Consider the following 23,702-nt stretch of genomic DNA (forward strand, 5'->3'; position numbering starts at 1 on the left):
GATCGTATCTGATCGTTCTTCGGCGCTTGCAGTCGGCAAGGGCTCGAGTCTGCGCGGACCCGTACCGGCCATTGGGCCGTTATCTGACAGCGTCGTGTAGATCGAATCGTTGTCCCTGAGTGTGTATGGGGCGTTCTGGAGCGGTTCGGCGGCGGCCAAGATGGCCAGCGCGGCGGTCAAGAGCAGCAATCGCGACAGCATTTCGATACTTCGACTTGGTAGTTTCCGTTGTGCAACCAACCTTGCGACTGCCGAAAAACCCTCTGGCTGTAAAGCCAGGCCTGGAATGTTTTACACCAATCAGAATTCTCTTACTCTAATTAAGAATTGTCTTCACTATTCTTGCTAAAAGGAAGACCCGTTCTGGAAGGGTATGGCTCAACTGCATCGGCTTTCTAGAGTACTAGCAGAGAATTGGGATTGTATGATAGCTATGCGCTCGATTCGAGCCGCTCGACCTATGTAAGTGCTGTGGCAACCACGCAACTGACACTACAAAGATTGCAGATCGCATTGAAAATAATCCTTAACCATTGGCTGAAATCATTGATACATACTTCTTATTGGCCAAAATCTTCCCTCGTTTCGCGTCGTTTCAGTTGAAAATCTGCGGTGTCAAATGGGACTGCGGCCTTGCACCACATCTCCGCCGCCGCCGTATTCGATCAGTTACCGTTAGCCCCTCATGTTGCTGCATTTGTTCTCCTTGCTAGCATTAATGGGCCTGCAATGCATGGCCGCAGACACCGAGCCACTCCGAGTATCGCTCGCCCGACGAAGACCTCCCACTGCTGCCGCGCCCGACTGGATTCAGTCGGAGGCTGTTGCGTATCATCGCGCCCATACTGCCGCACCCGACTGGATAACGACCGAATCGAACGCCACACAGGATGTTGCCCAGCCCCCACTGCCACGCGAGAAGCGTGTGACGCTGCAGAACTTCGGGAACGTACAATACATCGGCTCCGTGGGCTTCGGCAACCCACCGCAGTATTTGGACGTGGTGTTCGATACGGGCTCGAGCGATACATGGATCCCCAGCACCAGCTGCGATAGCTGCGGTTCGCACCACCAATTTGACGCACAAAAGTCCACAACCTTCTTGGACACGGAGGAAAAGTTCTACGATGCGGTATGTAAATTAGGGTGCCATTAGTTTCACGACATTCTAAGCGTTTTTTTTTACTGCTGCAGTATGGAAGTGGGTCGGTATCGGGAACAGTAGTGGTAGATACGGTGACCATCTCAGGGTACACTGTTGACAGCGTTCGCTTTGGGATAATTGACGATGAGAGCGACAAGCTGCAGGAATTCCTAGCCGACGGGATCTTTGGACTGGGGTTTGAGGGCCTCGCTCACATTAGCCGCCCCACAGTGTTTGCAGCACTTGCAGGACAGAACGCCGATCTGGAAAATATGTTCGCCTTCTACCTCACACCAGAAGCCTATCGGACTGGCAGCGAGTTGCACATTGGAGGCTACGACTTGTCTGTTGTTGGACCAAATGCGTCGTTTCATTACACGCCTGTAGTGAAGCTGCCAGAGTTCGACTCGTTCATGTACTGGACTATCAAGATGAACAACTTCTCTGTCGTTCCTCCGGCACTTGCAATCGGCGACAGCGACAACACCGTCGAAACTACCGAGACTGACGTCACTGTTAATATGTGCGAGCCGTTCTGCTACGCTATCGTCGACACGGGCACGTCGTTGATCAGCGTTCCTGCAGGACAGTATAACGAGGTAGTCAGCAAGATCACGCGAGGCCTGGACTGCGATGGCATTGACTGTGACGCTGTGGCTGTTAAGGACTTTCCAGTGCTGCACTTTGGCATGGAGCCAGACAACGTCTTCTTATTGCAGCCGCAGGACTACGTGCTGTGTTCAGGCTGGGGCCAGTGCAAACTGCAGTTCCAGTCAACGACGGACGAGTGGTGGATACTCGGAGACGTCTTCATTAAGACGTACTACACTTTGTTCGACGCTGAGCGCATGCGCATCGGCTTCGCGTGCGATGGGGATGTATGTCAAGGCGGGCGAGGCAACATCTACGGAGATAACGGGGAAGGAGGCGCGTTCGGCGCGTGGGAGAACGCGTTCCTACTGGGCTCGTGCTTTGCGGCCGCGTGCATGTTCCTGTTCGTCTTCCTACTAAATCAGCAGGACGAGGAGCCCCATTTGAACCAGGACGAGGGATTTCTGGGAGCACTTATTGACCGCCGTAACTCGCCTCAGGGTTTCCAGACGCACGACCCCAAGCGACCGCTGCTCTACGACGACGAGGAGTCTCAGCAGGCGTACGCCACGTCGTCTTCCTCGACCTCGCAGGCGTCGAGCTACGCCGAGGCAAGGCGCAACTTCGCGGCACTGCCGTCGCCGCCCCGGTCGAATGACGGGTATCAGAGTGATGGTTCGTGTGTTGAAGTTTAGATACGAACATCCTATTTAACGCTTCGTTTCAGTTATGAATCCGCACGTTCGAAAAAAAATCGAAGGGGCACAGCCACAATCCTTAAATAGCCTGTCAAATCGCATAAAACGTGCTTGAGAGTAAATGGACAGTTGTAAGTTCTTGAATCTCTGAGTTTCGAAATCACCTTCTTGATTTTATGCGGACGTCAAAGATCCAGCGCGGCGCATTCTAACGGTTAAATTCAGTGGACGACGGTCGGCGACTGATCAAGTGTGGCTTCTCCACCAAAACCGCAATCTTTTGCTCTGCAACTCGTTCCTCAAGAGGCTCTTGAAGAGCATCCCGGTGACCGCCATCAACACCTTTATGCTGGTCGGCAGGAGCTGCATGCAGCCGCTTGTATTAGGCCATTCATACAGTTGGAGACTTCATAGAGGGTTGTGCGCACCCTGTCTCTCCCGGTATAGTTTATTCAAATCAGTTGTCATGTTTCAACTGTTAACCCTACCCCTCACTACTTAACTGTGCGCTTCGCTATTCCCTCCTCCAAACAACGAAACTGGGCGCCCCCAAGCGAAGAGAAGGAGGCGGCGCCAGATCTCGACACTAAACCGAGACCATGCGCACTCCGTCGAGACTGTTGCTGCCGCTCGTGGTGGTGGCGACGCAGGTGCACGGAGCCGAGGCCGCCAACGGGTCGCTCCCGACGTGGCTGGCCTACGTGACGGGCGGCCTGCTGGTCATCATTATCGTGTACTACTGCTGCCGCCGCGCGCGCTTCGACGAGAACCTGCAGCAGCCGCTACTAGGTGGGCAATACACAGAAGACGGACAGCCCATGACGCGTCAGGACGTGCAGGAATCCAACGACGAGGTGTCGACGCAATGGCAGTGCGAGGTGTGCGACTTCCACAACAAGAGCTCAGCCAAGAGCTGCGTGCTCTGCGGTACAGAGCGCGGCTTCAGTCTCGGTCTCAACTCGCCCGTACGACCCGCAGGCACAGGCCCCGTAGCCGTCGAGACGGACGTCCCAAGAGAGAAAAGCTTTAACCGTACGCGGTCGTTCGCTATCCGCCGCCTTAACATGCTCAACTCCCGTCAACGAGGAGCCAGGAACCGCCAGGACTGGGTGCGTAAGGTCGGCCTCGACGGCAAGCGCTACTGGGCGAAGCGTGAACTGCCTTTCCCATTAGGAAACGCCAAGCCAAAAGACTCCGGAGACGACAATGACAAGGTTCGCATCGATATTCCCGCCTCGGACGCTGACATGCTGTCGCCTAAGGGCGCAGGCTCAGTGACGGCCGCTTCGTCGGCGTCCACGGCCTCCACTAATGACCCAGATAAGGAACTGGTGCACCAGCAGTCGCTGGCTTTTGTCTCTCAACTGGCACAGACCCCACGACATCCCGAGGGCCGCATGACCTTTAAAGAATACCGTGAAGTGGACGCTCGTGTGGCGTCTCGTGGCTATGAGATATCGGAGCAGGACCTGGAGATCCTCGAACAAGTGGCTGCTCTGCCATTTAAGGACAAATACGCCTGGTTCTTGGAGCAAACGTCGGCTCTGATCAAGCCCTGGGAAGACGGCCACCTCAAGATGCGTGTACACCGTGAGAACATCTTGGTCGAGTCGATGGAGCAGCTTCTGGGAGTCCAGATGGAGCACATCCACATGCCTCTACGTATCGAGTTTATCGGTGAAGTTGCTATTGACGCTGGTGGCCTGGAACGTGAGTGGTTCTCACTAGTGACGGAGCGTCTATTCGACGAGACTATTGGACTGTTCATGTGTGCCCATGTGGACTCACTGGCTTACGTTATTAACCCCAACTCTGTGGAGGCTTCAGCCGATCATCTACTGTACTTCCGTGGCGCTGGTCGCTTACTAGGTCGTGCTCTACTGGAAGGGCAATTGATGAAGGCTCACTTGGCTCTACCAGTACTGAAACATCTGCTGGGTGTTCCGATCTCCTTCAGTGACTTGGAATTCTTCGACCAGGAAGTATACAACTCATTGAAGTGGATGAAGGAGAACGACGGAGTGGACGCTCTTGGACTGGACTTTACAGTGACGAACCGTAAATTGAACGGTGAAGTGGAGACAATTGAATTGAAGGAAGGAGGCAAAGACATTGAACTGACGGACGAGAACAAACAGGAGTACATTTATCTGCGCCTCCGCTACATTATGCTGGACTCGTACGCTGAGCAACTGCAGCATCTCATGGCTGGCGTGTTCGAGGTGATCCCACAAGAATTGATTCTTGTGTTTGACTACCAGGAACTGGAGCTGGTGTTGTGTGGTGTGCCTTCTATTGACGTGGACGACTGGAAGGCCCACACTCAAGTTTCTGACGAGCTACCGGAGGAGTTATTGGGTTGGTTCTGGGAGATAGTTGAGGCCTTCTCGGACGAGGAACGAGCGCGTTTGCTGCAGTTCACGACAGGTTCATCACGTGTGCCTGTGCAGGGCTTCAAGGCACTGACGAGTTACGACGGACGGATCTGCCACTTCACACTGAAGGCGGTGGCCTATCCGGAGAACGCCTACCCGCGTGCACACACGTGTTTCAACCGTATCGATCTGCCACTGTACAAGTCGAAGAAGGAGCTGGAAGACGTGCTGTCGCTGGTGATAAATATGGAAGTCACGGGCTTCACGGACGAGTAAAATGGTATTTTGTACAGTTGAAGGCTTTAGCCGCGGCTGCGCCATCCTTCGCGTCACATGACGTTTTAAGGCTTCAAGATGGAGGTGTTCTCAGCTGCGTCGAAAAGGAAGACGCGTCGGTGTTACGCGGTTTGGATGAGAAGCACGGCGGGAACCTCTAGGGAAAGAAAAAAAAACAAGAAAAAAAACAAATAAAACATTCTTTTTTATCTCTTATGAAAAATCCATATATTTTCACTCTTTCCACTGTAGACCCATTCAAAATGAGCTAGCGTGGCCTTTTCTTCTCGCTTTCGCTTCGTACTCTCGGTCCTAGCTCTTCAAGGAATCGAAATGCTGTCACTATAGATCCATATCCTCCACTACAGCCGACGAAGGTGATGGCTGTCGATCACCTTCTGCAAATTGGAGCTTGGGCGGGTCAGCGCCTGCAGCTGCAGCAGCCTGTTGCTGTTGCTGCAATGCAAAGGCCGTTGCAGCTTCGTGAGTGCCTACATTGACCACTACCCACACCGGGTCGCCAAAAAATCCACTAGAGCAGTGCAGTCTCCAGCTTCCTGCATACGAACCAGGCTCCGACGGCATGCACAGCGGTGCGTGTATGTCTATCCGCTGACCTGCTGGCGCTGCCACTGGAATCTGCTCTGGCCCTTTGAAGCTATCGCCTTGCGCAAATAACAGACGTGTATCCTCTGGCCACGGTTCACTACCAGTGTTCACAAAACTCCATTGCTACAGTAAAAAAAATGTTAGGCGCCACAATATACCCCACAATAAGCTATTGCTTCCCTCACCATGTGCACAGGGGTATCGGGGGCAAAAAGCGTGGCTTGTGAGGCCGACAGGTCGCTGATGAACTGCGCTTGGTACGAGGCAGAGTTGGGCTGCTGGTGCTGCTGTCTATTGGCTGTGTCTGCATCGTCCTCCATGTCGAGGTCATCGGCTATGTCCATTCCTTCCATGGGGTTAATCCTGGGGCCGCCTGAGGCCTCCATTGTGGCCAAATAGTTATTCGCCGCTGTCTCCACGTTCCAATTGCACGACTCGAGGAAGAAAGTGGCCGTGTGGATGTCCAGCTGCAGTAAATGCGCGAATTGGTCCACCAGCTCGTCGTGGTCGCTGGTGGTGATGCTCTGAAACATTTGAAGTAGATCGTCGGCCATACTTGCGTTGTTCTTAGAGCTCTGGAAGAGAAAGAGAACAACAATAATTATTGAGCGGAACTGTCAATTGCGAAGCTTGTACAAGGAAAAAAGGAGCATAATCATACGTACAGGTGCAGAAGAGAGTGGAGGTGTAGGTGGGTGTCTGGGGATCACTGAGAATCGGTGGAAACGCGTCGAGAAGCTGGTGCTGTCCGCGTTGCGCCTAGATGAATTGAGACTTCAAAAAAGTTTGAAGTTTCAGCGACTAGCAGGTCGTGCGAAGGTTGCACGAACAAGATTTGGCCGATCGGTCGCACGAAGGTTGTCAGAAAGCAGAATCGCAAAACCTCTATAATTCGATAATAATATCGGTTTTGGGAGGTACAAACAGCTTTCTTGAGAATCAGCCATGTTGGCGCACTTCATTGAGAATTTGTAAGCTGCGTGAAAATGGCCGATTCTCAAGAAAGCTTTTCTTTACATTTCAAGAAAAAGCTTTCTTGAGATATTGCGTATCTTTTTTTTTTCTTTTTTTTTGCGTATCTTTTACCCTTTGAAGATCGAATGTGGGCAATGAAAAGCCACGTATCTGCCAGGTCAGTCACTGGCAGATACATGTACGGATGTACGTCCTTTTGCCATAACGGAACTCGCCAGCTCCATAACAAGTCTCCACTCGACCCTCCTCGTTGTCAATGCTTCTTCGCCGCGTCAACGCCTCTCGACTGAAAGCCGCAGCCTCGCGGGGCTTTGCATCCTCAAGGACGCCCATTATCAACTCGCACAACGAATGGGACCCACTAGAAGAAGTCATCGTCGGTCGTGTGGAGGGCGCCACGATCCCCGAGTGGCATGTTGCCGGCAAGGCTGTGTGGCCCGACAAACACTGGGATATGTACAAGACTAAGGCCGGCAAACCCTTCCCAAAGAACCTCATGGAGGGCGCCGCCAAGGAGCTTGACTACCTGGCTGAAGTACTCGAAGGCGAGGGCGTCATAGTCCGTCGTCCTGAAACCGATACGAACTACTTTAACCAGCCAGTCGAGACGCCCGACTTCACTAGTCGCTCGCAGCTGTACGCGGCCATGCCTCGTGACGTGCTCATCGTCTTCGGCAATGAGATCGTGGAGGCTCCTATGGCCTGGCGGTCACGGTACTTTGAGTTCCGTCCGTACCGCAAACTCATCAAGGAGTATTTCCAAAAGGGAGGGAAATGGACGGCTGCTCCAAAGCCTCAAATGAGTGACGAGCTGTACAATGAAAACTGGCAAGCCGAGAGCGGCGTCTTCAACTCCGTCATCACGGAGTTCGAACCCACATTTGACGCTGCTGAGTTCACTCGTATGGGTCGTGATATCTTCACGCAGCAGAGCCAAGTGACCAATAAATTCGGCATCGAATGGGTACGTCGTCATCTTGGAGACGACTATAGAGTCCACATATTGGACTTCCAAGACCGCAACGCCATGCACATCGACGGCACGTTCGTCCCTCTGATGCCTGGCAAACTACTAGCCAACCCGTTCCGTCCGTGTATCACCGGAAGACCTGTGAAGACGTACTCGTACAAGAACAAGGACTATGAGTACTGCCTACCAGAGATGTTTAAAGGCTGGGAAGTGTTTGTGGCTCCAGAGCCAGAGCTTTCCAAGGACCACCCGCTCTTCTTCACGAGTCCGTGGACCGCCACGTGCAATGTGCTGGTGCTACGTCCGGGCACTGTCATTGTGGAGGCGCATGAGAAGAAAGCCCAACAGTGCTTCAAGGACTGGGGCTTCGAGGTCATCCCAGTGCCGTTCCGCAACTTTATGCCCTTCGGTGGCTCCTTCCACTGCGCCACGTGTGACGTGCGTCGCACCGGCACATTGCAGTCGTATTTCGACTAGGTATACACAGACGTACAGCCCTATGAAGAGAGGAAGGCTTAGTACTTAGTGCCTCCATAAAGGCAAAACAAGATACTATCATTTTACTAGTTACAAAGCTTTTGAAGCAAAATTACTGTAAAAAAAATAATCAATTGGACGAGTTTTTTTTATTATTATTAAACATCTCTCGACTGGTGAAAACAAATTAGCCGAAAAGCTATTCCCACTAAATGGAGCTGTCATCTTCGTCGTAGGCAGCCAAGTTCAAAGTACAGCTCACTCTTTCAAGCAACTCATGGCGGGGTGTAACCTTTTCCGCTACCTTTGACCGAGACTCCAGATCTTTCTCAATTTCTTTTGACATGTCCGAAGAGAGCGGATCAGCGATGATCGCAAACCATTTTGAAATCTCTGCCGACATGAACGGCCAATAATCCGACGAATAGTTAGACCCCTCTCGATCGATACCCTGCAGACACAGTGTGTAGGCGTCTTCATTACCACCGTTATCAATCAGATACGACTGGGCTGGACGGCGTGAAGTGCGCTCACGTAGACTCACGTAGATTCAGATCATGTTGCGAGGCAAGACCTCAGCCAACTCGTGTTTGTCATTCTCATCTCCATCCTCTTGGAACACGCATCCAGGAGTGAGTCTTTCGAGAGCAGACTGGACAAATTCCCAGTCGTTTCTGTGGCTTTTACTATGACGAACGACACCTCGGCAGTGCTCTTGCAGAATATGGGGATCATAAAATCTGCCTCGTCCTGATCACGCGGAAATGCACCTGCCGCCCGACGACCCAGCAGAAACCACAGCGTCGCCGTGGCTTGCATAGCCGTCAGCTCGAAGAAGTGACTAAAACAACGTCTCCACTGGTCCCAACCGTCCATCCAAGACTCAAAGTTGGCCCTTTGCTCCGGTGTCGCGTTGTCCATTGTGACCAATTTCGGTGCGGCTGGTGTCTTCTTCTCGTCGTTTCGCTCAACCTCGACGTTTAAGAGCTTGGACTCGACACTTCCGTTGCCTTCGGACTTCTGATCGTTGTCTGCCATGGCCTCTACGTGACGTTTGTAAGAACCATCAAACACTTAGGAACCGCTTCACAGAGCAAAACTGGCCTATGAAATGGTGTGTCCCATTGGCTAAAGAGTATGCATCGACAGGAAGTCCGTGCGCGATGGTCGCGTCCATCGCCAAGAGCAAGAAACTGCGTGCAACCACTACGCCAATGTCACCGGTTTCGATCACTCCTTGCGTGAGCAGTTCCCAAAACTTAGGCAGGATGTACTTGCCCAGCACCTGTTGTTTAATTTCATACCACACGTGCGTCACGCCAAAGGCTAGTACCGGCTTCGTCACGTAGCTGCAGATGTGAGCATCTAGCATATAGTTAATGTGGTGAAGCACAGCCATGAAGTTCGCGATGGCCTGAGACGCGAATGCGGAACTTGCTCGCGGACGCAAGCCGAGGCGGCACAGCATTGATGCAACACCTTGCATAGAGTCTGTGTCTTCGTAACTTGTCTGTTGAGTGGGGTGCAATCCACCAAGCAGTTTAGATGCAGCTAGATACACTGCTCGACGGACATGGTCACCCGTTCCTTCAGCATAGCAGTGCCACCTACCCATCGAAACGAGGGAGGTCCAAACCTTTCGATCGTCGTTTTCAAGAACCATCGCCTTTTAGGCAAATTTGGTAAACCCTGGCTGTTGCTTCAGAACGATATCCATATTGTACGTGAGCACAAACGGTGGAAACAACTCCATTGACGTTTCTTTATCAACTCGTGACGAACTGATCATAATAACCGGTGGCTTGGCATCGCAGACCTGTGAGCTCGTACCAGTTTATGTAAGCACCACGAAGATCATCATCCTGCGATCCTCCATTTTATTATTCACATCCTTTACTGCTCTGAGAAGTAGTTGAAAATAATTGACGCCCGTGATGTTTTTCTTCTCGAACAAAAACCTGGAATTATCGACAGCTAATATCAAGACCTGCCAACGTTGATCTGCACCTCTCGATTTCTTGGAAGGAGGCTGTTGGGTGAGATGTTCTTGAGAAGCTAAAGCCGAAACCAGCCTTTCATCAAAAGATAGGTTTTGCCGGTAATTTTACTCGACGGTAGGCTCCGTTTCCTAGTTTTGGTACGTCTGTGGTCTTCATTGACCGCCTCCAACTCCTGTTCACCGCCAGTGTTTGAACCTTCTGTAGTACCAAATACTTCGAGCCAATCCGTCTTTGCCTGCTCCCAATTTGTACTCGCGTACTCTAGTGCTAGATCCAATCGGGACTGAATATTGTCATGTCTGAAAAAGAAGTTGGTAAGTGCAGGAGTTGCGACCGGGAAAGCAGACGGGTTGTTAGTACGCGCGCATACATTCAGAAGTTGGGCATCAATGGCGTCACTTTCCGGTAGGCCTGCACTGGGCCCAGCTAGCATCTGTGCCACTTGGTACACGATTCGACTCTTCCCGAAACCCGAGCTCAGCACGATTGCCACGTACTGAGCTGCGTACGCCGATGGAGCGGTAAAGTATGCCTTGCAACATCGCATCAGATATTGCAGGAATTTATCATCAGCATACGACGTCGTAAATGCATTCTTCAGGCATTTCGATGGTCCTCGATCACACTTTCGATTCTGTACGTCCGCCAATATCTCATGCATCTTTTTTGAAATAGTTTCCTTATTCAACTTGAGAAGTTTGTTATCTACTTCGGTGTCGTAGACAGCCAAAATACGGAACCACGTGCGGAGCCACACATCCGATTGTTTTACATTCTCCTCGTCGACATTAATTTTCAACTGCGGAATCTGCCCGTCTTTTTTTTTTCTGAGACGACTGTCAGGACCAATGTGTTGCTTGAGGATCTCCCATGCAACCGCGGACATCTCCTGCAAGAAAGTTTGCAATTCCACTGCTTCCTCAAACTGTTCCATCGCCGCCGCGGACATAATGCCTTCTGCCTTCGACGGAGTTTTTGTGAATGGATGTTCTCTGACATTTATTTCAGATAGACGAGGTAATTCACATTCCGTGAAATTGCGTTGGAAATCTGTTCCGCCTGAGAGTCGTTGGTCCAGGTACTCATTTATGTTTTTTCTTCGCTCAAATCCGATTCATGACATGAACTGATCGCTTTACAAAATGCTAGCTAATGTAACTGACTTGCACCTAGAGCAGACTTCAGAACGCGTGCAAGTCAGTATCTACACTTTTAGAACTGCCAAATCATACATCGTAATATAAACGAAACTCTGGAAGTCTACCAGCCTTGCCTTATTCTGTTTGTGTACTGCGCTAATTCGCAACGACGATTCAATTGTAGCCTCGGTGAAAGAAGTACATGAAAGTTGTAATCTATGATGTTGTTGTTGCTGTCTCCTCTACTACTAATTGTTGTCGCTGTCAAGCGCGAGCCCAGAAGTCATGGCTCTGCCCATTTTAATATAATCGGCTTACGTTTCGTCTTGAATCAAGACTCTTGGCCCTTGTACAATGTGAATGACCCATGAATTTAGCTGAATTCAAATTCAACGAAATATTATGTTTTTAGCAATTTTTGAAAAACCTAGAATTGGTCCTCCTCATTCTATTGGCTACAGACCATTACTCCAACAGCACGATGGACTTCCAGAACCGAGTGGGCTCCAAGCCTGGCTCCGGCGGTGTAGCGTCCGACTCGCAGAGCAATGTGGACCGCCGCGAGCGGCTACGCAAGCTGGCGCTTGAGACGGTGGACCTGGCCAAGGACCCGTACTTCATGAAGAACCACCTCGGCTCCTACGAATGCAAGCTCTGTCTCACTCTGCACAATAACGAGGGCAATTATCTAGCGCATACTCAGGGCAAGCGCCACCAGACCAATTTGGCCCGACGTGCAGCCAAGGAGGCGGCGGATGCGGCCCATTCGACTGCCGCCGCTAACCTCCAGGCAGCGAGAGCAGCGGCAGCCGCTGCGGCTGCCAAACCAAGGGCTCTAAAGATCGGACTGCCCGGCTACAAGGTGACCAAACAACGAGACCCCGACACGGGCGCCAGGATCCTTTTGTTCCAGATCGCATACCCGGAAATCGCGGATAAATTGCAGCCGCGCCACAGATTCATGTCGGCTTTTGAGCAAAAAGTGGAGGCGCCCGATAAACGCTGGCAGTATCTGCTCTTTGCGTGCGAACCGTACGAGACCGTGGCGTTCAAGATCCCCAACGACGACGTTGACAAGAGCGAAGGCAAATTCTTCAGCAACTGGGACAAGGACGGCAAGACGTTCACGTTGCAGCTGACGTTCGCCGTCGAGGATGCGAAGAAGAACCAACCTGCGCCTCCTCCGCCACGTCCAACACTGCGGTATCTGTAGATTGCGTGCTGCTATGCTGCTTTCTACAAGATAATATAGGTTTTTGGTTTCGATAACAACTTGTTAGGTGTGATTTTGTGTTAGGCAGGAGGATACCAGTTTCGATACAGTTCAAGCGTCAACTTAAGCGGTATCTAAACGGATATAACCTCGTACAAGAGATCGATAACATGCATGCTTCCTTTCCTCGCTCCGACGTTACATGGCGGGGAACTCGAGCAGGAATTCCTTGCTGATGTCGGCCAGTTCGTCCACGACCTCAACCAGACCGCGGTAGAACCCCGTCTCGTGGAAACGCACGCCGTATTCCTTACACAGCGATTTAACCAGGGGGTTAACCTTCTGCAGGTTGTGACGCGGCATCATAGGGAACAAGTGGTGCTCGATCTGGTAGTTGAGACCGCCGCAGAACCAATCCATGAAGAATCCGGGCGTGATGTTGCGCGTAGTGGTGACCTGCAGCTGCCAGAAGTCGGGCTTCTCTTCACGCTCGTACACCGACATACCGTTGTGGCCCACACTGAAGACCGCAGCCAGGAAGGCGCCACACGACATCTGAGACAGCATAAAGAAGGCCAGACCTTGAGCCACCGACATGCCCGTAACGATCGGCAGCATCACGTTCCAAATGTAGTGCAAGATGAGGCCAACCTTCTCGCCGTTAGGGAGATCCACGGGGTCGTATTTGCCGAAAGCGAAGCCCTTGAAGACGTAGTAGTAGCTCTGCAATAGCCAACTGAAGCGGGCGAAGAGCAGCAACGGGAAGTAGATGACAGCCTGGTGGCTCACGAAGAACGGACCCCAGCTCGATTCATAGGCTTTTGAAGCCATGTGCTTGCTCCAGGCCAACAGGGGCATCGTATCGATGTCCGGGTCGCCCAAATACTTGGTCTTTTCGTCGCCAATGAGGTTGGGCACAGCGTGGTGGAAGTTGTGCTTGTTCTTCCACCACTGCACACTGAAACCCATCCAGACATCGCCGATAATGACGCCCATGACGTTGCCGATCATGTGGTTGTCCCACACTTGATGGTGCAGCACGTCGTGTGCCAGCCAGCCCGATTGCTGCCAGAAGAGACCCATGACACACGCCGCGAGCATGTACATGGGCCAGCTGTCAAAGTGCCAGCAGATAGCGACTGAAGCCATCCAGATACCGAACGTGCTGAGGATCTTCCACGCATAGAAGACCATACTGGCGTCGTAGAGCCCCATGCCCTTGATCTTGATGCGCAGACGGCGGTAGGCGCTGATGAACTCGTCGGCCTTGGCTTTTTTAGCCTTCTGCTCCTCCGTGAGGCTCTCGTTGACCGTGGCCGTACTCTCATCCACGTCACCAATGTAGAACTGCTCCAATAGCTTCCAGGAGCTCGTCGGATGGCACACCGTGAAGATATCCGTGGCATCCTCACCCGCCTGGGAGAGCATGACCATACCGCCCGGGTGCGAGTCCCATTTGCTGATGTCGTACACCTTGTGGTGAATGACGATCCACGCGTTGTCGTACGACGAGTGCTGCTGCACCTCCTGCCACGAGATCTTGCGCTTGGTCTTGGGGCCGTCCACCATTGGCAGTTATTGAATAAGACAGATACTTGGTGTGCGGCTGGAAAGTCGGAGACTGAAGACTGAAGCTGTGGCGAGCGTCGAGCACCATACTGAGACCAAGTCACGCGCGACTGTTTCAGTGGTGGAGGCAGATCCGAGCTGATTATTTATCCATTGCGACATAGACGGGGTGTGCAAAGATGAGATTCATGTGGCGAACATCAGAATGAGAACCAATCGGAAGCGTTCTATGATTTATAGCCAATCACTGAGCTCCCAGCATGACATCATGGCGTGCAAAGAGGTGATGCAGTCAGCTCAAAAGGTCGCCAACAGAATTTACTACTGTAACGTTGCTTTACAATTAATCGGACCTGTTGACGAGAACTGTCGGGCGGAGCGCCAGCGTGAACATGGAGCACTAATCCGCTAACTGCAGAGCCGCAACTGCGGCTGCTGTCCGTCCAACCAACTTGCAACGATGCCGACGTCATGTTGCCCGCACTGGCCCGGCAGAATCCGAGGGTGTTGCTCTGGTCTGCAAAGATGGGCAGATCGGCTTGCTGACTTGCATGGCCACGTACTTGTGCCACAATCCTGTTGTAACAACCATAGTTTCCGCGACGGCAAAGACATCGCCCAGTGCTCGTAGTGAAGCGGTGAATTTCTTCCTGTCCGTAGCATTATTGTGGGGTGTTAAAGCGTTGTTGCGTAGCGCCCATTGAGTCGAGGACTTGACCTTTGCAGACGTTATGATCACGAAGTTGCGTACTACTTAGCTGTCTATTTGTTTTTTTTTTCTCTCGCTTGAGCTGGTGCAGACTGAACTGCTGGCTGCATACATAGATACACTACGCAACTCCAGAACTACTTGGCTCAGGGTTGCGACGCCGGCGGAGACTGGAACTGTCCTTGCGGGGTGGCCACACTCGACGGCGACGGCGTGGCTAACGACGATGGCATCGGAATGGGCGTGTCCGTGTCAATGAGCATGTCTGACGAGTTGAGCATACTGGCGTCGGCAGTCAGAGCTGATAACACCGTGTTGCTGTTCGACGTCGCTGCAGGCGGCGCAGAAGCTGTCAGTGCGTTAGTGTTGCTGATAGCGTTCGTGTTGCTCAATAACCGCGCGATCATCGCCACCTTCTGCGACTCGGAGCAGTCTGTGCGGTTCAAGATCGACTGGATCTTGTTCTTGATCTCAGGCATACGGTCCAGTACGTGCAGTAGCGTCGACGTAGTCACTGGCATCGCTCGTTGCGGCTCGTTACCAGCAGCTCCTGGGATAACAGAGGCCCCGTTCAACTCCAGAGACGTAGTAGCGTTCAATCCATTGGTCTGTATCATGTTTCCTCCCCACGATCCTGTCGCTGTCGTAGATCCAGTCGCAGGAACTGTAGGAGCAATAGAAGACGTGGACATCACTCCAACTGCTGTCATTTCACTAGTCAGACTCGCAGCATGTGACCGTCGCGGCATCGAGCCACTCACTGCTGCTCCAAAGTTCGAGCCAGCTCCAAGCATAACATCGCCACTAGCTGACAATGGCGATCCGTCCCGTCCAACTGAAGCTACAGCTGCCGCTGCTTGTACAGCCACCACAGCAGCCTCCTTACTGCGTTTAATCACTTCGTCTGGACCCAACACCGCCGTCGGTAGCAGTGAAATCATATCCGTATGCGACTTGTGCGGTGGCGGCACCACCACAGGCATCGCCTTCGCTGCTGCTGAAGGGGAAACGGTGGCTTTCTTGGCCGAAGTAGCGGTAGCTTTCGTTGGGGTAGACACTGGAGTCGTAGAAGTAGGAGTTGGAGCTTCAGACGCAGACAACGCGGCTGTAAGTGACGCCTTCGTTCCGAGATCCGAGCTCGATTCCGTCGACGTGGACGTAGAACCGGTTCCGACCGGTATCGGGATCGGTGGCGGCGACGTCTTGTGCTTCATGCACTGGATAATAGCGTCAAACGAGGTCTTGATCGACTTGAGATCGTCCGTTCCAGTGGGTTTCTTCGCATCGGTCGCTTGCTTCCTGTGCGCCAGTGTCATCTCCACTAAGCTGGGTGCACTAGCGATAGAAGCCGGGGGTAATCCAGGTAACGAGTGACGTGACGGGAACTTGAGAAGCAGCTCACTTTGTGGCAATCCGATTCGTGTATCCAGCACAGCAGACGTGAGCTGTGCAGCCGCAGCATTCGCAGCCTGCGCTGCACGCTGCGCCTTGAGCCCCGACTTGCTATCTTTCGTAGCAGAACCAGTTGACGTCGCCAGATTGCCGGAGATAATCTTGCCGTAGCGATCGTAACATTGTCGTGGAGAGCGTTTCTTGCACACAAAACGAGAGACTGCAGTGGACGAGTTAAACACCTGAGCGATAAGAGTCCAGTTGGCGCCGTACAGCTCGAAGAGTTTCTTGAGGATGATGTCGTCGTGCACACTCCAGGCCTCACGTCCAGAGTCGGACGACATGCTGCTCTTACGAGCCCGTCCTGTTCCAGTCTTCGACTTCTTCGAGCTCTTCTGCGAGCCTGTTTTCGAGTGGTGTCCTGCATCCATTACGCCTGAGGCGCCCGCAGCATTCGTTGGCGCTGCAGACGTGCCACTGGACACGGTACCCGACGAAGAAGTAGACGAAGTTCCCGTTCCGGCGCCTACACCAACACCAAGGATGCCGCTAAGTAGTGCAGGGTCATCCCACTCAGCCGAATCCAACGCATCCAAGTTCGTGTCGCCCCAGAAATCGTCGTCAGCAAACTCCGACACATCAGGGACAGGGATCCCCTCCAAATCCACACGCATTTCCTTCTGAGAACCAGATTTGATACCTCCCAACTGCGACTCCAACTTGCGCTTGACACCCGCGGAGGCAGCCGTAGCGTTTGTGGAGCTTCCAGAAGCCAATCCAGACATCCCAGCTCTTGCCACATTAGCTCTCTGCTTCTTGTTGGCCTTGGATAACTTGGATAGATCAACAGCTTGGTCCACTTTAGACTTCCCAGGCAATGGAGCAGGTGGAGGAGCTGGCACACGATAAGATACCCGGAAGGTCATCTGGTTGCCCGTATTCGAGCCAACTTCTGACGAAAGACGCGGCACGTTCGAAGCTTCGGACAAAGGAGGTTGTGGAGGCTTGTAGACGTCGAAATGGGTCTCCATACCTTCCATACGCATCTGCATAAACAGCTTGTCAAGTGCATGTTCGTCCACGCCGCTGTAGCGAGAGTCGAGAGTGAAAAACAGTTGAGAAGCTGCGTCGCCTTCCTGCCACAGGCGATTAGTCTCCAACGTTGCCAGTTTCTCGAATGAACGCTCGTCAGACTGGAGGAACGCGTTGCTATCATTCAAAGACGTCGAGCCTTCGTCTTCGACACTCTCGGCGCTTTCAACAGTCTTGCCATCTCCTTGTTGTTTCTTGTCAGTCACGCCATGTACGTAGTTGACAGCGTACCATTCCACAGGCGTCAGTTCGTCCGTATTGGCTAATAAGAGATGTTCCTCGGCATCCAGATCCACATTGTGTACGATGAGCGGGGCCTCCAACTCATTGGCATCTCCGCAGTATTTTTCATCGTTCTCTACCTGCTGAGCCACACGCGAAAGTTTCGCCATCGCTCCAGTATCCGTCAAGCCGTTTCCACCGCTGCTGGTGGCGGTTGAAGACCACCAGCTCGGCTTTTCGATCGTCAAGCTCAACGTCATGTCAGAAGGCACAGCCAGAAGTTCTTGGGGACTCATCTCTCCAAACACCTTCTCAGTGAGCGAAGCTCCCACGCGTAATAACGAGGATTCAATGGTATTCTCACAGTGTAATCGGTAGACTGGGAGCGTATCAGCACCACCCACAGCCATTTTCGCCCAACTGGCACGAAGCTTGGCATCACACGTGGTGTTCCAGTCTCCGTCCACGACAATTATGGCCTCACCACCGAATACTGACACTGCCCGTCTCCCGTTGGACATGGACAGACGAGTAGACGCAAGTGCTACGCGAACCACTGGGCGATCAGCAAAGTGACACAGCGCACGACGTTGCATAGTGACAGATCCAGTCACGCGAACGTAGTTGATATCTAGCAGAGAGAGGAAGAATTCCAGGATAGGGAACATGGCGTTGAACTGGGAGTAAATCACCACCTTCTTGCCTTCCTGAAGCACCAGTCTACGTAAAAGTGGCTCCAACGCTTCCAATTTCGCAGAACAACTTGTAAGCAGTCGTACATCCGCGTGGCCCAACTTGTCCATGTCGTTCACAATGTCTACACAATTGCAGATTTCACGCAGACGTAGTAGAAGCTGCAGCCATACACTCAGACGCTCTTCGCGGCCACTGGAAGTATCCAGTGTTGCAGCAAACCCACTCAATGCGTTTCGGTACTGCGTTCTTTGTGACGGACTGGGTTGACAGCTCAAGCTAATCTCGTCGATCTTGCCTAGTTCGGACTCGACTTCGCTCCGGACACGGCGTAAACTGAGACAAGATAACGCGAGCAGCAAGGCATTCATATACTGCGGTGCATCATCCTGAGAAGAAGCCTTCCACAGCGACGCTCGTACACTAGATGATTTGCCATAGAACTGCATCACCTCCGCCACAGACGCCCTCTCCACTTGCAGTTCCTGCACAGGCCATGTCTCCAGTCGATGGCTGCTTTCTGTCACATCATCCGTAAGAGCAGGCGCTTCTCGCACTAGAAATTCAGCGTACTGCAGTCGTAGTGCAGTATTTTTCCAATTTTCAAGAGACTGACCGTTGCACAAGACTCGTCGCTGCTGTTGTCGAAGTTGTTGCAGCGCCGACACACAAGCTGCGTCATCGAACTGACCACCATGTTCATTTTCCACAACGACCATTTGCCAGTTTGCAAACGCCACAAAAGCCTCTCGGTCTTGAGCGAATGCACTTACGGGACACAACACACAGTAAACAGGGTCAGTGCGTTCGTCATCGTCCAATTCTCCGTCATCGCCGTGAACCGGGGCTTCAAGAAAACCGTCTTCGGTCTTGTGCGCATGAGCTCGAGACTTTATCTTCCACTCACGCTGCAGTTGTTCTCTATAAGATGGAGTATTACCAACACCATCATAAAGCTGAATACGCCGGCCTGGGTGCCATATCCGCAGATAATACCGCCATTTATGAAGCTCCTCCTCCGATACAATTATCAGATGCGGACCTATCAGTTTGTCGATGACAGGGTCTTCTGATGACGAGACAGCGTTATCACTATCTTGCTGCTGTGATAGCTTCTTAGATGACACAATCTCGATCAAACTGAGGAAAGCGACGATTGTAGTGGCCTTGCCCATGCCAAGCTGGTCATTCAGAAAGATGTTGAGACCGCTCGAGTACAAGTCCAGCATCCACCTTAACGCCAAGAGCTGGAAGGCAGCCAAAATGATAGTAGGACCTCCCTTAGTTTGCAAAGCGTTACACCGCGCCTGCAAATCTCGGAAAGCTGCCTCACGTAGTGACCACGTCGAAGACTTATCCGCGCATTCTGCAGACGAAGGGGTCATTGCACTGCGAGCTCGTTTCCCAGCACTCACAATGTACGTCATGTGTGTCTTTGCCGACGCTAGCACTGCTTCTGGCTTCGCGTCTCCCTTTTCACCACTTATTACGTTGCTTCCATTGCTTTGTGCGACTTCAATAGTATGATATTTCAGCGTGAAACCATCATCATCAGTACCAGTCACTTCCAAATCTTCACTCTTGCCTCGCTTGCCGTCATCCTCACTCCGATCTCCTGACATCGGATCGTCCATCTCGCCTTGACTTAAAGGATCCGTCCCAGCAGCTTCAAAACGAACTCGAGACCTCGCAGCAATTCTCTCCATCGTCCGCCAGAAAGCCGAAATCTGCAGCGCGATCCCACGCGCCATCTGACGATTCTCTTGTTCTTGGCGCACATTTTCCGCATTCCGCGCAACAATCACATCAGCCGCCAGGCGGTGTTGAATCACTCGCTTCCAATTGCGTTCCTGAGCAAAATCCGTCGCCATCCACTTCATTTCTTCAAGCAGGAAATCCCAGTGAGACTTACCGCGCGCTGGCGTTGGCAATCGTGGCAATTGCCTTTTCCGAGTCACTGTCAAACTCCGCTTGTTCACCTCTCGATGGAGACGCACAGACTCGCGTAATTTCCCCTCGAACTCTGCATTTGTCGAATCCATCGAAGTTGATGAGCTTCGGGGCGTCGAGACCGGCCGTTTAATACCCGCGACTCCGTTGCTGGTGCTATGATCCGCAGGTGTCGGTGAAGTCTTCAGAACTGGCTGTTGGTGAAGAGCCTTGAGGTTCGAAGCCTCTTCGTCTCGCCTTGTCTGCATTAAATACTTGGTTGGAGGCACTGACGTCCTTACAACGCGGTACGGAGGTCCCAGTGGCAACGCTTGGTGCTCAACTGCATCCACCGCTGTCGAGCTGTCCGTCTTTTCCTCCAATAATACATTATTGCTGTCTGCGGGCTCCTCCGGCTGCTGGTGGCTCTTGGCCTTACTTCTCTTCGCCTTCTTGACGGCAATTGCATCCTTCTCAGCTTGCACAACACTCTCCTCTTCTGCTAGGCGTCTCTTCTTCAAGATAACCTCATCGTTGAAGGATGGCGACTTTTCTATAGGCTCCTCCACAGCTGCAGCGCTCTCAGACTCCGTCTCCGCAATGGATTCCTCCACTGCAACAGTGCTCTCATCATTTTCTGGCTTGCGCTCTTCAGCTTCAGCTGCTTCGACCTGCTTTTCCTCTTTTTGAGAGACCTCCTCCTCATCTGCCAAACTATTACCGCCGTCCTCCTTCACATCCACCCGTTCCTGCTCTTTACTAGCCGCTAGTGCCGCCTCCCGCTCGTCCACCAGCTGCCTACACACGCATGAAAACATAACTATCCGTTAGAATGTCAACATTATAACGCAGCAGACAGGCAAGCACATACCGCAAGAGAGATTCTTTATATTCTACAAGTTTGACGCGGATGGATCTAAGGACGACGGTGCTGCTGGTGTTGCCGTCGCTGTCCGACGTCATCCCGGGTTCAACTGTCAAGATTGCAACATTTAACCGATATAATAACAATACATTTCAGTGACCATCACTCGCTACAAACATCTCCACACATTGAGCGCCCTACGTGCTGCGTGCTTCCCCCCGAGTAGCGCCGCTACTGCATCTGAGCACAGCACAGAACACAGACGTCTCCACGTCAGCTCAGCTCACACCAGGTGTCCTCAAATAGACCCGGGCCCGTGTTGCGGAGTCGCGGCGGGAGTTGGGTGCGGAATGGCCAAAAATGCGTCGATTTGGGAGCTACAAAGGGCTCAATCGATAGCAGAGACACCGCTCTTTCCAACGCAGCGCTTCCCCCCTCGACCCGAGCACGAGATCCGGTCCAAATTGCGCGCCAAAATGCAGCGCAGCCTCCAGAGCGACCCAGAAGGCGGGCAGCACGCGCCTCGAGGGAACAGAGGCAGGCGGACAAAATGGAGCGAGACAGCGGACGAAAAGACTTACCGGTCGAAGGCGTAGTGACCTCCCCAGGTGGCCTTTGTGCGATCACAAACGACTCACGCGGCACTTTCACGTTCTCTCAGAACCCCCCACCCCACCGAGCGACGGGACGGGGGGCATCCCAAGGGAAGGTAGATGATTGGCTAAAACAAACTCTGCCGATCCAGAAAATTATTGGCTAAAATTTAAAACTTGAAAGTCAATGAAATATACAAAAAAGCCGCGAAATAACTAGAATATCCCGACTAAAAACAAAACAAATATGAAAATTGGCAGCAATTATATTTTTAACTTAAATAAATTAAAATATTTTGAAATTTAATTGTTCTTCTTTTATTACGAAATTGTTGTCTCGATGATTTTACAAATAAATAGATATCAAAATTCTAAAAATAAATATCAGCTTAATTTATTTGATACTGGGAAAAACAAAATATGACCTCTTAATTAAATTAAATCAACACAGACACTATGTCGTGTGTGATCTGTTATTTAACGTTATTTAAAAAAAGTACTTTCAAATATATATAGCACGTGTGCCAGCTCTGCAGCGCTGGTACTATGTAAAGATAAGTTATACGCAATTACCCCAAATTTGCTGGCTAGCAGCATGCTGAGGAAGCGTATTGAAGACTGCTACAATCGTACAGAACAAACGGAACTATGTGCTTTGTGATTATCTTGTATGACTCTGAAAATAAGTTCTTAGTTTACTCAGTCGATAGTACAACGAACTCACTCATATTTAGGCCCCCCTGGGTTTGCTTTTATTCGATGAAAAGTCGAAACCAAGGAAAAATACTGATAAGAAATGCAAGCGACATTTAAGGTATTATATTTGTTCTTTGTTGTCTGCAACGCCAAGCGCGATATGGTACGCTTTTTACACTCCTCCGCGACGCTTTCACACCAGTTATGGATAAACTACGTGGTACGTGTCGTAGTACGCCTTGTAGCTCTTGTAGATCGGCCAATTTTTGTGATCGAGCGTCGGACTCTGTAATTCGACAAATATCGTTTCTGGTGTCTTGCCTGATGCGTACCAGGCTGGGAATAACTGTTTATACAATATGTTGCGAGTTTCTTCGTGTGTATCGTTGGAATCTTCCTTCTCACCACCATCGGCCTTGTAGCTCCTCAAACGCCTTCTCTGATTCTTGACGTCGATTTCAGCGCGAAACGGCTTCACACCAGTCTGGGGGCCAGATATGATCAACGTCCTCGCAGTTTCTGCAGCTATATCAGACGCTCCAACTGCAATACCGACGATTATCGCAATGAGCGCGTGTTGGAGGCGCATGCCAGCAGTAGGTTGCAGTAAGAACGGGAGTGTAAGTGCTGAAATGCGAATTCCCAAATGACTGCCCGTAGGAAGCGGAAAAGGCGAAGCATTGGAGGTCCTGTCGGGACTCCTGTGCAGTAATGCACCAAAGTAAAGTACCAATATTCAACCGCATATTACATCGCGTTACGCCAAACCAACCCCCAAAAACCATATGCAACAAGGTTGAAGAAGGAATTTTATGTAGAGGCATCTTAAACATACTGCAATCGAGATTTGCCTCTTATTGCGGCAACGTTGCACACAGCGAACTACAACTTTCCAGCTCAAATTGCTATCAAAACGTAAGTTGATAAATGTCATTAGACCTGTGACAGCCAATCAAAAGCCAGATAGTGGATGTTACTTTTTTAAATGTCTAAACTTACTGCTAACATTAAAATATCAGCAGTAAGTTTAGCCGATAACAATTATAGTCTGCCCAGAGCGCGTTGTATTCGGAGGGTGCTGCTCGATATTTATAGTATAGGAAGTAGCGTTATGTGATCCACATGGCAGTCGTAACATCAATTACACCTGCTTGACTTCAAAATGGCAAACTGCTAGAGCAATATGTAAACAAAGCAAATTGAAAATGTCACCAGACTTAAAAAAAAAAGCGATCATATTTGGGAGGTGATGAAGTGTGGAGGAAATTGAATTTACTAACTGCAAACTAACGGAGCCTAGATGCGAAGCTATCCAGCAGTGAAGCACTGCATTAGGAAATTCCCTGCCATATTTACTTCATTATCCAGAGTAGTACGAGTGGTAGAACTGGTGGTGAGAACCGCAGCAAAAACATATAGAACTGTCACCCTGGATGTTCCTGATATCTCCTCGACGGCGTGTGCCAGCACTTGCA

General features: G+C 51.4%; 11 protein-coding genes across 17 annotated transcripts; 4 read left to right on the forward strand and 7 right to left on the reverse strand.

Moving 5' to 3' along the window:
• Positions 1-605: 605 nt before the first annotated feature.
• Positions 606-2,774, forward strand: PPTG_03812 (hypothetical protein). Of its 3 annotated transcripts, none has more exons than XM_008897579.1 (3): positions 606-674; positions 744-1,132; positions 1,195-2,774. In XM_008897579.1, exons 1-3 carry the CDS (start codon positions 620-622, stop codon positions 2,428-2,430), a joined length of 1,680 nt encoding a protein of 559 aa, XP_008895827.1. In that variant the 5' UTR covers positions 606-619; the 3' UTR covers positions 2,431-2,774. The 3 variants fall into 3 exon arrangements, with proteins under 3 accessions (XP_008895827.1, XP_008895826.1, XP_008895825.1); XM_008897578.1 differs by having other exon boundaries at positions 606-668; XM_008897577.1 differs by having other exon boundaries at positions 606-1,132.
• A 93-nt stretch (positions 2,775-2,867) lies between these two features.
• On the forward strand, positions 2,868-5,307 carry PPTG_03813 (hypothetical protein). Its single transcript, XM_008897580.1, has one exon. It carries the CDS (start codon positions 3,033-3,035, stop codon positions 5,082-5,084), a length of 2,052 nt encoding a protein of 683 aa, XP_008895828.1. The 5' UTR covers positions 2,868-3,032; the 3' UTR covers positions 5,085-5,307.
• PPTG_03814 (hypothetical protein) lies at positions 5,282-6,487 on the reverse strand. Its single transcript, XM_008897581.1, has 3 exons — positions 6,359-6,487; positions 5,879-6,268; positions 5,282-5,816 (listed from the first exon to the last, which is right to left on the reverse strand). Exons 2-3 carry the CDS (start codon positions 6,245-6,247, stop codon positions 5,427-5,429), a joined length of 759 nt encoding a protein of 252 aa, XP_008895829.1. The 5' UTR covers positions 6,248-6,268; positions 6,359-6,487; the 3' UTR covers positions 5,282-5,426.
• A 388-nt stretch (positions 6,488-6,875) lies between these two features.
• PPTG_03815 (hypothetical protein) lies at positions 6,876-8,280 on the forward strand. Its single transcript, XM_008897582.1, has one exon. It carries the CDS (start codon positions 6,925-6,927, stop codon positions 8,113-8,115), a length of 1,191 nt encoding a protein of 396 aa, XP_008895830.1. The 5' UTR covers positions 6,876-6,924; the 3' UTR covers positions 8,116-8,280.
• A 390-nt stretch (positions 8,281-8,670) lies between these two features.
• On the reverse strand, positions 8,671-9,153 carry PPTG_03816 (hypothetical protein; the record flags this gene model as incomplete). The annotated part of the gene is made up of 1 exon (XM_008897583.1): positions 8,671-9,153. The coding sequence occupies one exon, from the start codon at positions 9,151-9,153 to the stop codon at positions 8,671-8,673; it is 483 nt and encodes a 160-aa protein (XP_008895831.1).
• Positions 9,154-9,181: 28 nt separating this feature from the next.
• PPTG_21517 (hypothetical protein) lies at positions 9,182-9,730 on the reverse strand (the record flags this gene model as incomplete). The annotated part of the gene is made up of 1 exon (XM_008898316.1): positions 9,182-9,730. One exon carries the CDS (start codon positions 9,728-9,730, stop codon positions 9,182-9,184), a length of 549 nt encoding a protein of 182 aa, XP_008896564.1.
• Positions 9,731-10,170: 440 nt separating this feature from the next.
• Positions 10,171-11,049, reverse strand: PPTG_21518 (hypothetical protein; the record flags this gene model as incomplete). The annotated part of the gene is made up of 1 exon (XM_008898317.1): positions 10,171-11,049. The coding sequence occupies one exon, from the start codon at positions 11,047-11,049 to the stop codon at positions 10,171-10,173; it is 879 nt and encodes a 292-aa protein (XP_008896565.1).
• A 671-nt stretch (positions 11,050-11,720) lies between these two features.
• PPTG_03818 (hypothetical protein) lies at positions 11,721-12,658 on the forward strand. Its single transcript, XM_008897584.1, has one exon. The coding sequence runs from the start codon at positions 11,736-11,738 to the stop codon at positions 12,465-12,467; it is 732 nt and encodes a 243-aa protein (XP_008895832.1). The 5' UTR covers positions 11,721-11,735; the 3' UTR covers positions 12,468-12,658.
• PPTG_03819 (hypothetical protein) lies at positions 12,502-14,165 on the reverse strand. Its single transcript, XM_008897585.1, has one exon. It carries the CDS (start codon positions 14,034-14,036, stop codon positions 12,666-12,668), a length of 1,371 nt encoding a protein of 456 aa, XP_008895833.1. The 5' UTR covers positions 14,037-14,165; the 3' UTR covers positions 12,502-12,665.
• Positions 14,166-14,310: 145 nt separating this feature from the next.
• PPTG_03820 (hypothetical protein) lies at positions 14,311-21,661 on the reverse strand. 5 transcript variants are annotated; one of them, XM_008897588.1, is made up of 4 exons: positions 21,520-21,661; positions 21,140-21,178; positions 20,945-21,047; positions 14,311-20,871 (listed from the first exon to the last, which is right to left on the reverse strand). In XM_008897588.1, exons 3-4 carry the CDS (start codon positions 21,034-21,036, stop codon positions 14,892-14,894), a joined length of 6,072 nt encoding a protein of 2,023 aa, XP_008895836.1. In that variant the 5' UTR covers positions 21,037-21,047; positions 21,140-21,178; positions 21,520-21,661; the 3' UTR covers positions 14,311-14,891. The 5 variants fall into 5 exon arrangements, with proteins under 5 accessions (XP_008895836.1, XP_008895837.1, XP_008895835.1 ...); XM_008897589.1 differs by lacking the exon at positions 21,140-21,178; XM_008897587.1 differs by having other exon boundaries at positions 20,945-21,178.
• A 768-nt stretch (positions 21,662-22,429) lies between these two features.
• On the reverse strand, positions 22,430-22,816 carry PPTG_21519 (hypothetical protein; the record flags this gene model as incomplete). Its single annotated transcript, XM_008898318.1, has 1 exon — positions 22,430-22,816. One exon carries the CDS (start codon positions 22,814-22,816, stop codon positions 22,430-22,432), a length of 387 nt encoding a protein of 128 aa, XP_008896566.1.
• Between the last annotated feature and the right edge of the window lie 886 nt (positions 22,817-23,702).

The sequence above is a fragment of the Phytophthora parasitica genome, assembly GCF_000247585.1.
Source record: "Phytophthora parasitica INRA-310 unplaced genomic scaffold supercont2.6, whole genome shotgun sequence".
Lineage (NCBI taxonomy): Eukaryota > Oomycota > Peronosporomycetes > Peronosporales > Peronosporaceae > Phytophthora > Phytophthora nicotianae.

Coding starts and splice junctions, on each gene's coding strand:
- PPTG_03815 (XM_008897582.1), top strand. CDS start 6,925: ATGCTTCTTCGCCGCGTCAACGCCTCTCGACTGAAAGCCGCAGCCTCG.
- PPTG_03812 (XM_008897577.1), top strand. CDS start 686: ATGTTGCTGCATTTGTTCTCCTTGCTAGCATTAATGGGCCTGCAATGC. Junction 1,133..1,194: donor AGGAAAAGTTCTACGATGCG/GTATGTAAATTA, acceptor TTACTGCTGCAG/TATGGAAGTGGGTCGGTATC.
- PPTG_03814 (XM_008897581.1), bottom strand. CDS start 6,247: ATGGCCGACGATCTACTTCAAATGTTTCAGAGCATCACCACCAGCGAC. Junction 5,817..5,878: donor CCGATACCCCTGTGCACATG/GTGAGGGAAGCA, acceptor TTTTTACTGTAG/CAATGGAGTTTTGTGAACAC.
- PPTG_03813 (XM_008897580.1), top strand. CDS start 3,033: ATGCGCACTCCGTCGAGACTGTTGCTGCCGCTCGTGGTGGTGGCGACG.
- PPTG_03819 (XM_008897585.1), bottom strand. CDS start 14,036: ATGGTGGACGGCCCCAAGACCAAGCGCAAGATCTCGTGGCAGGAGGTG.
- PPTG_03820 (XM_008897589.1), bottom strand. CDS start 21,036: ATGACGTCGGACAGCGACGGCAACACCAGCAGCACCGTCGTCCTTAGA. Junction 20,872..20,944: donor TATAAAGAATCTCTCTTGCG/GTATGTGCTTGC, acceptor ATGCGTGTGTAG/GCAGCTGGTGGACGAGCGGG.
- PPTG_03818 (XM_008897584.1), top strand. CDS start 11,736: ATGGACTTCCAGAACCGAGTGGGCTCCAAGCCTGGCTCCGGCGGTGTA.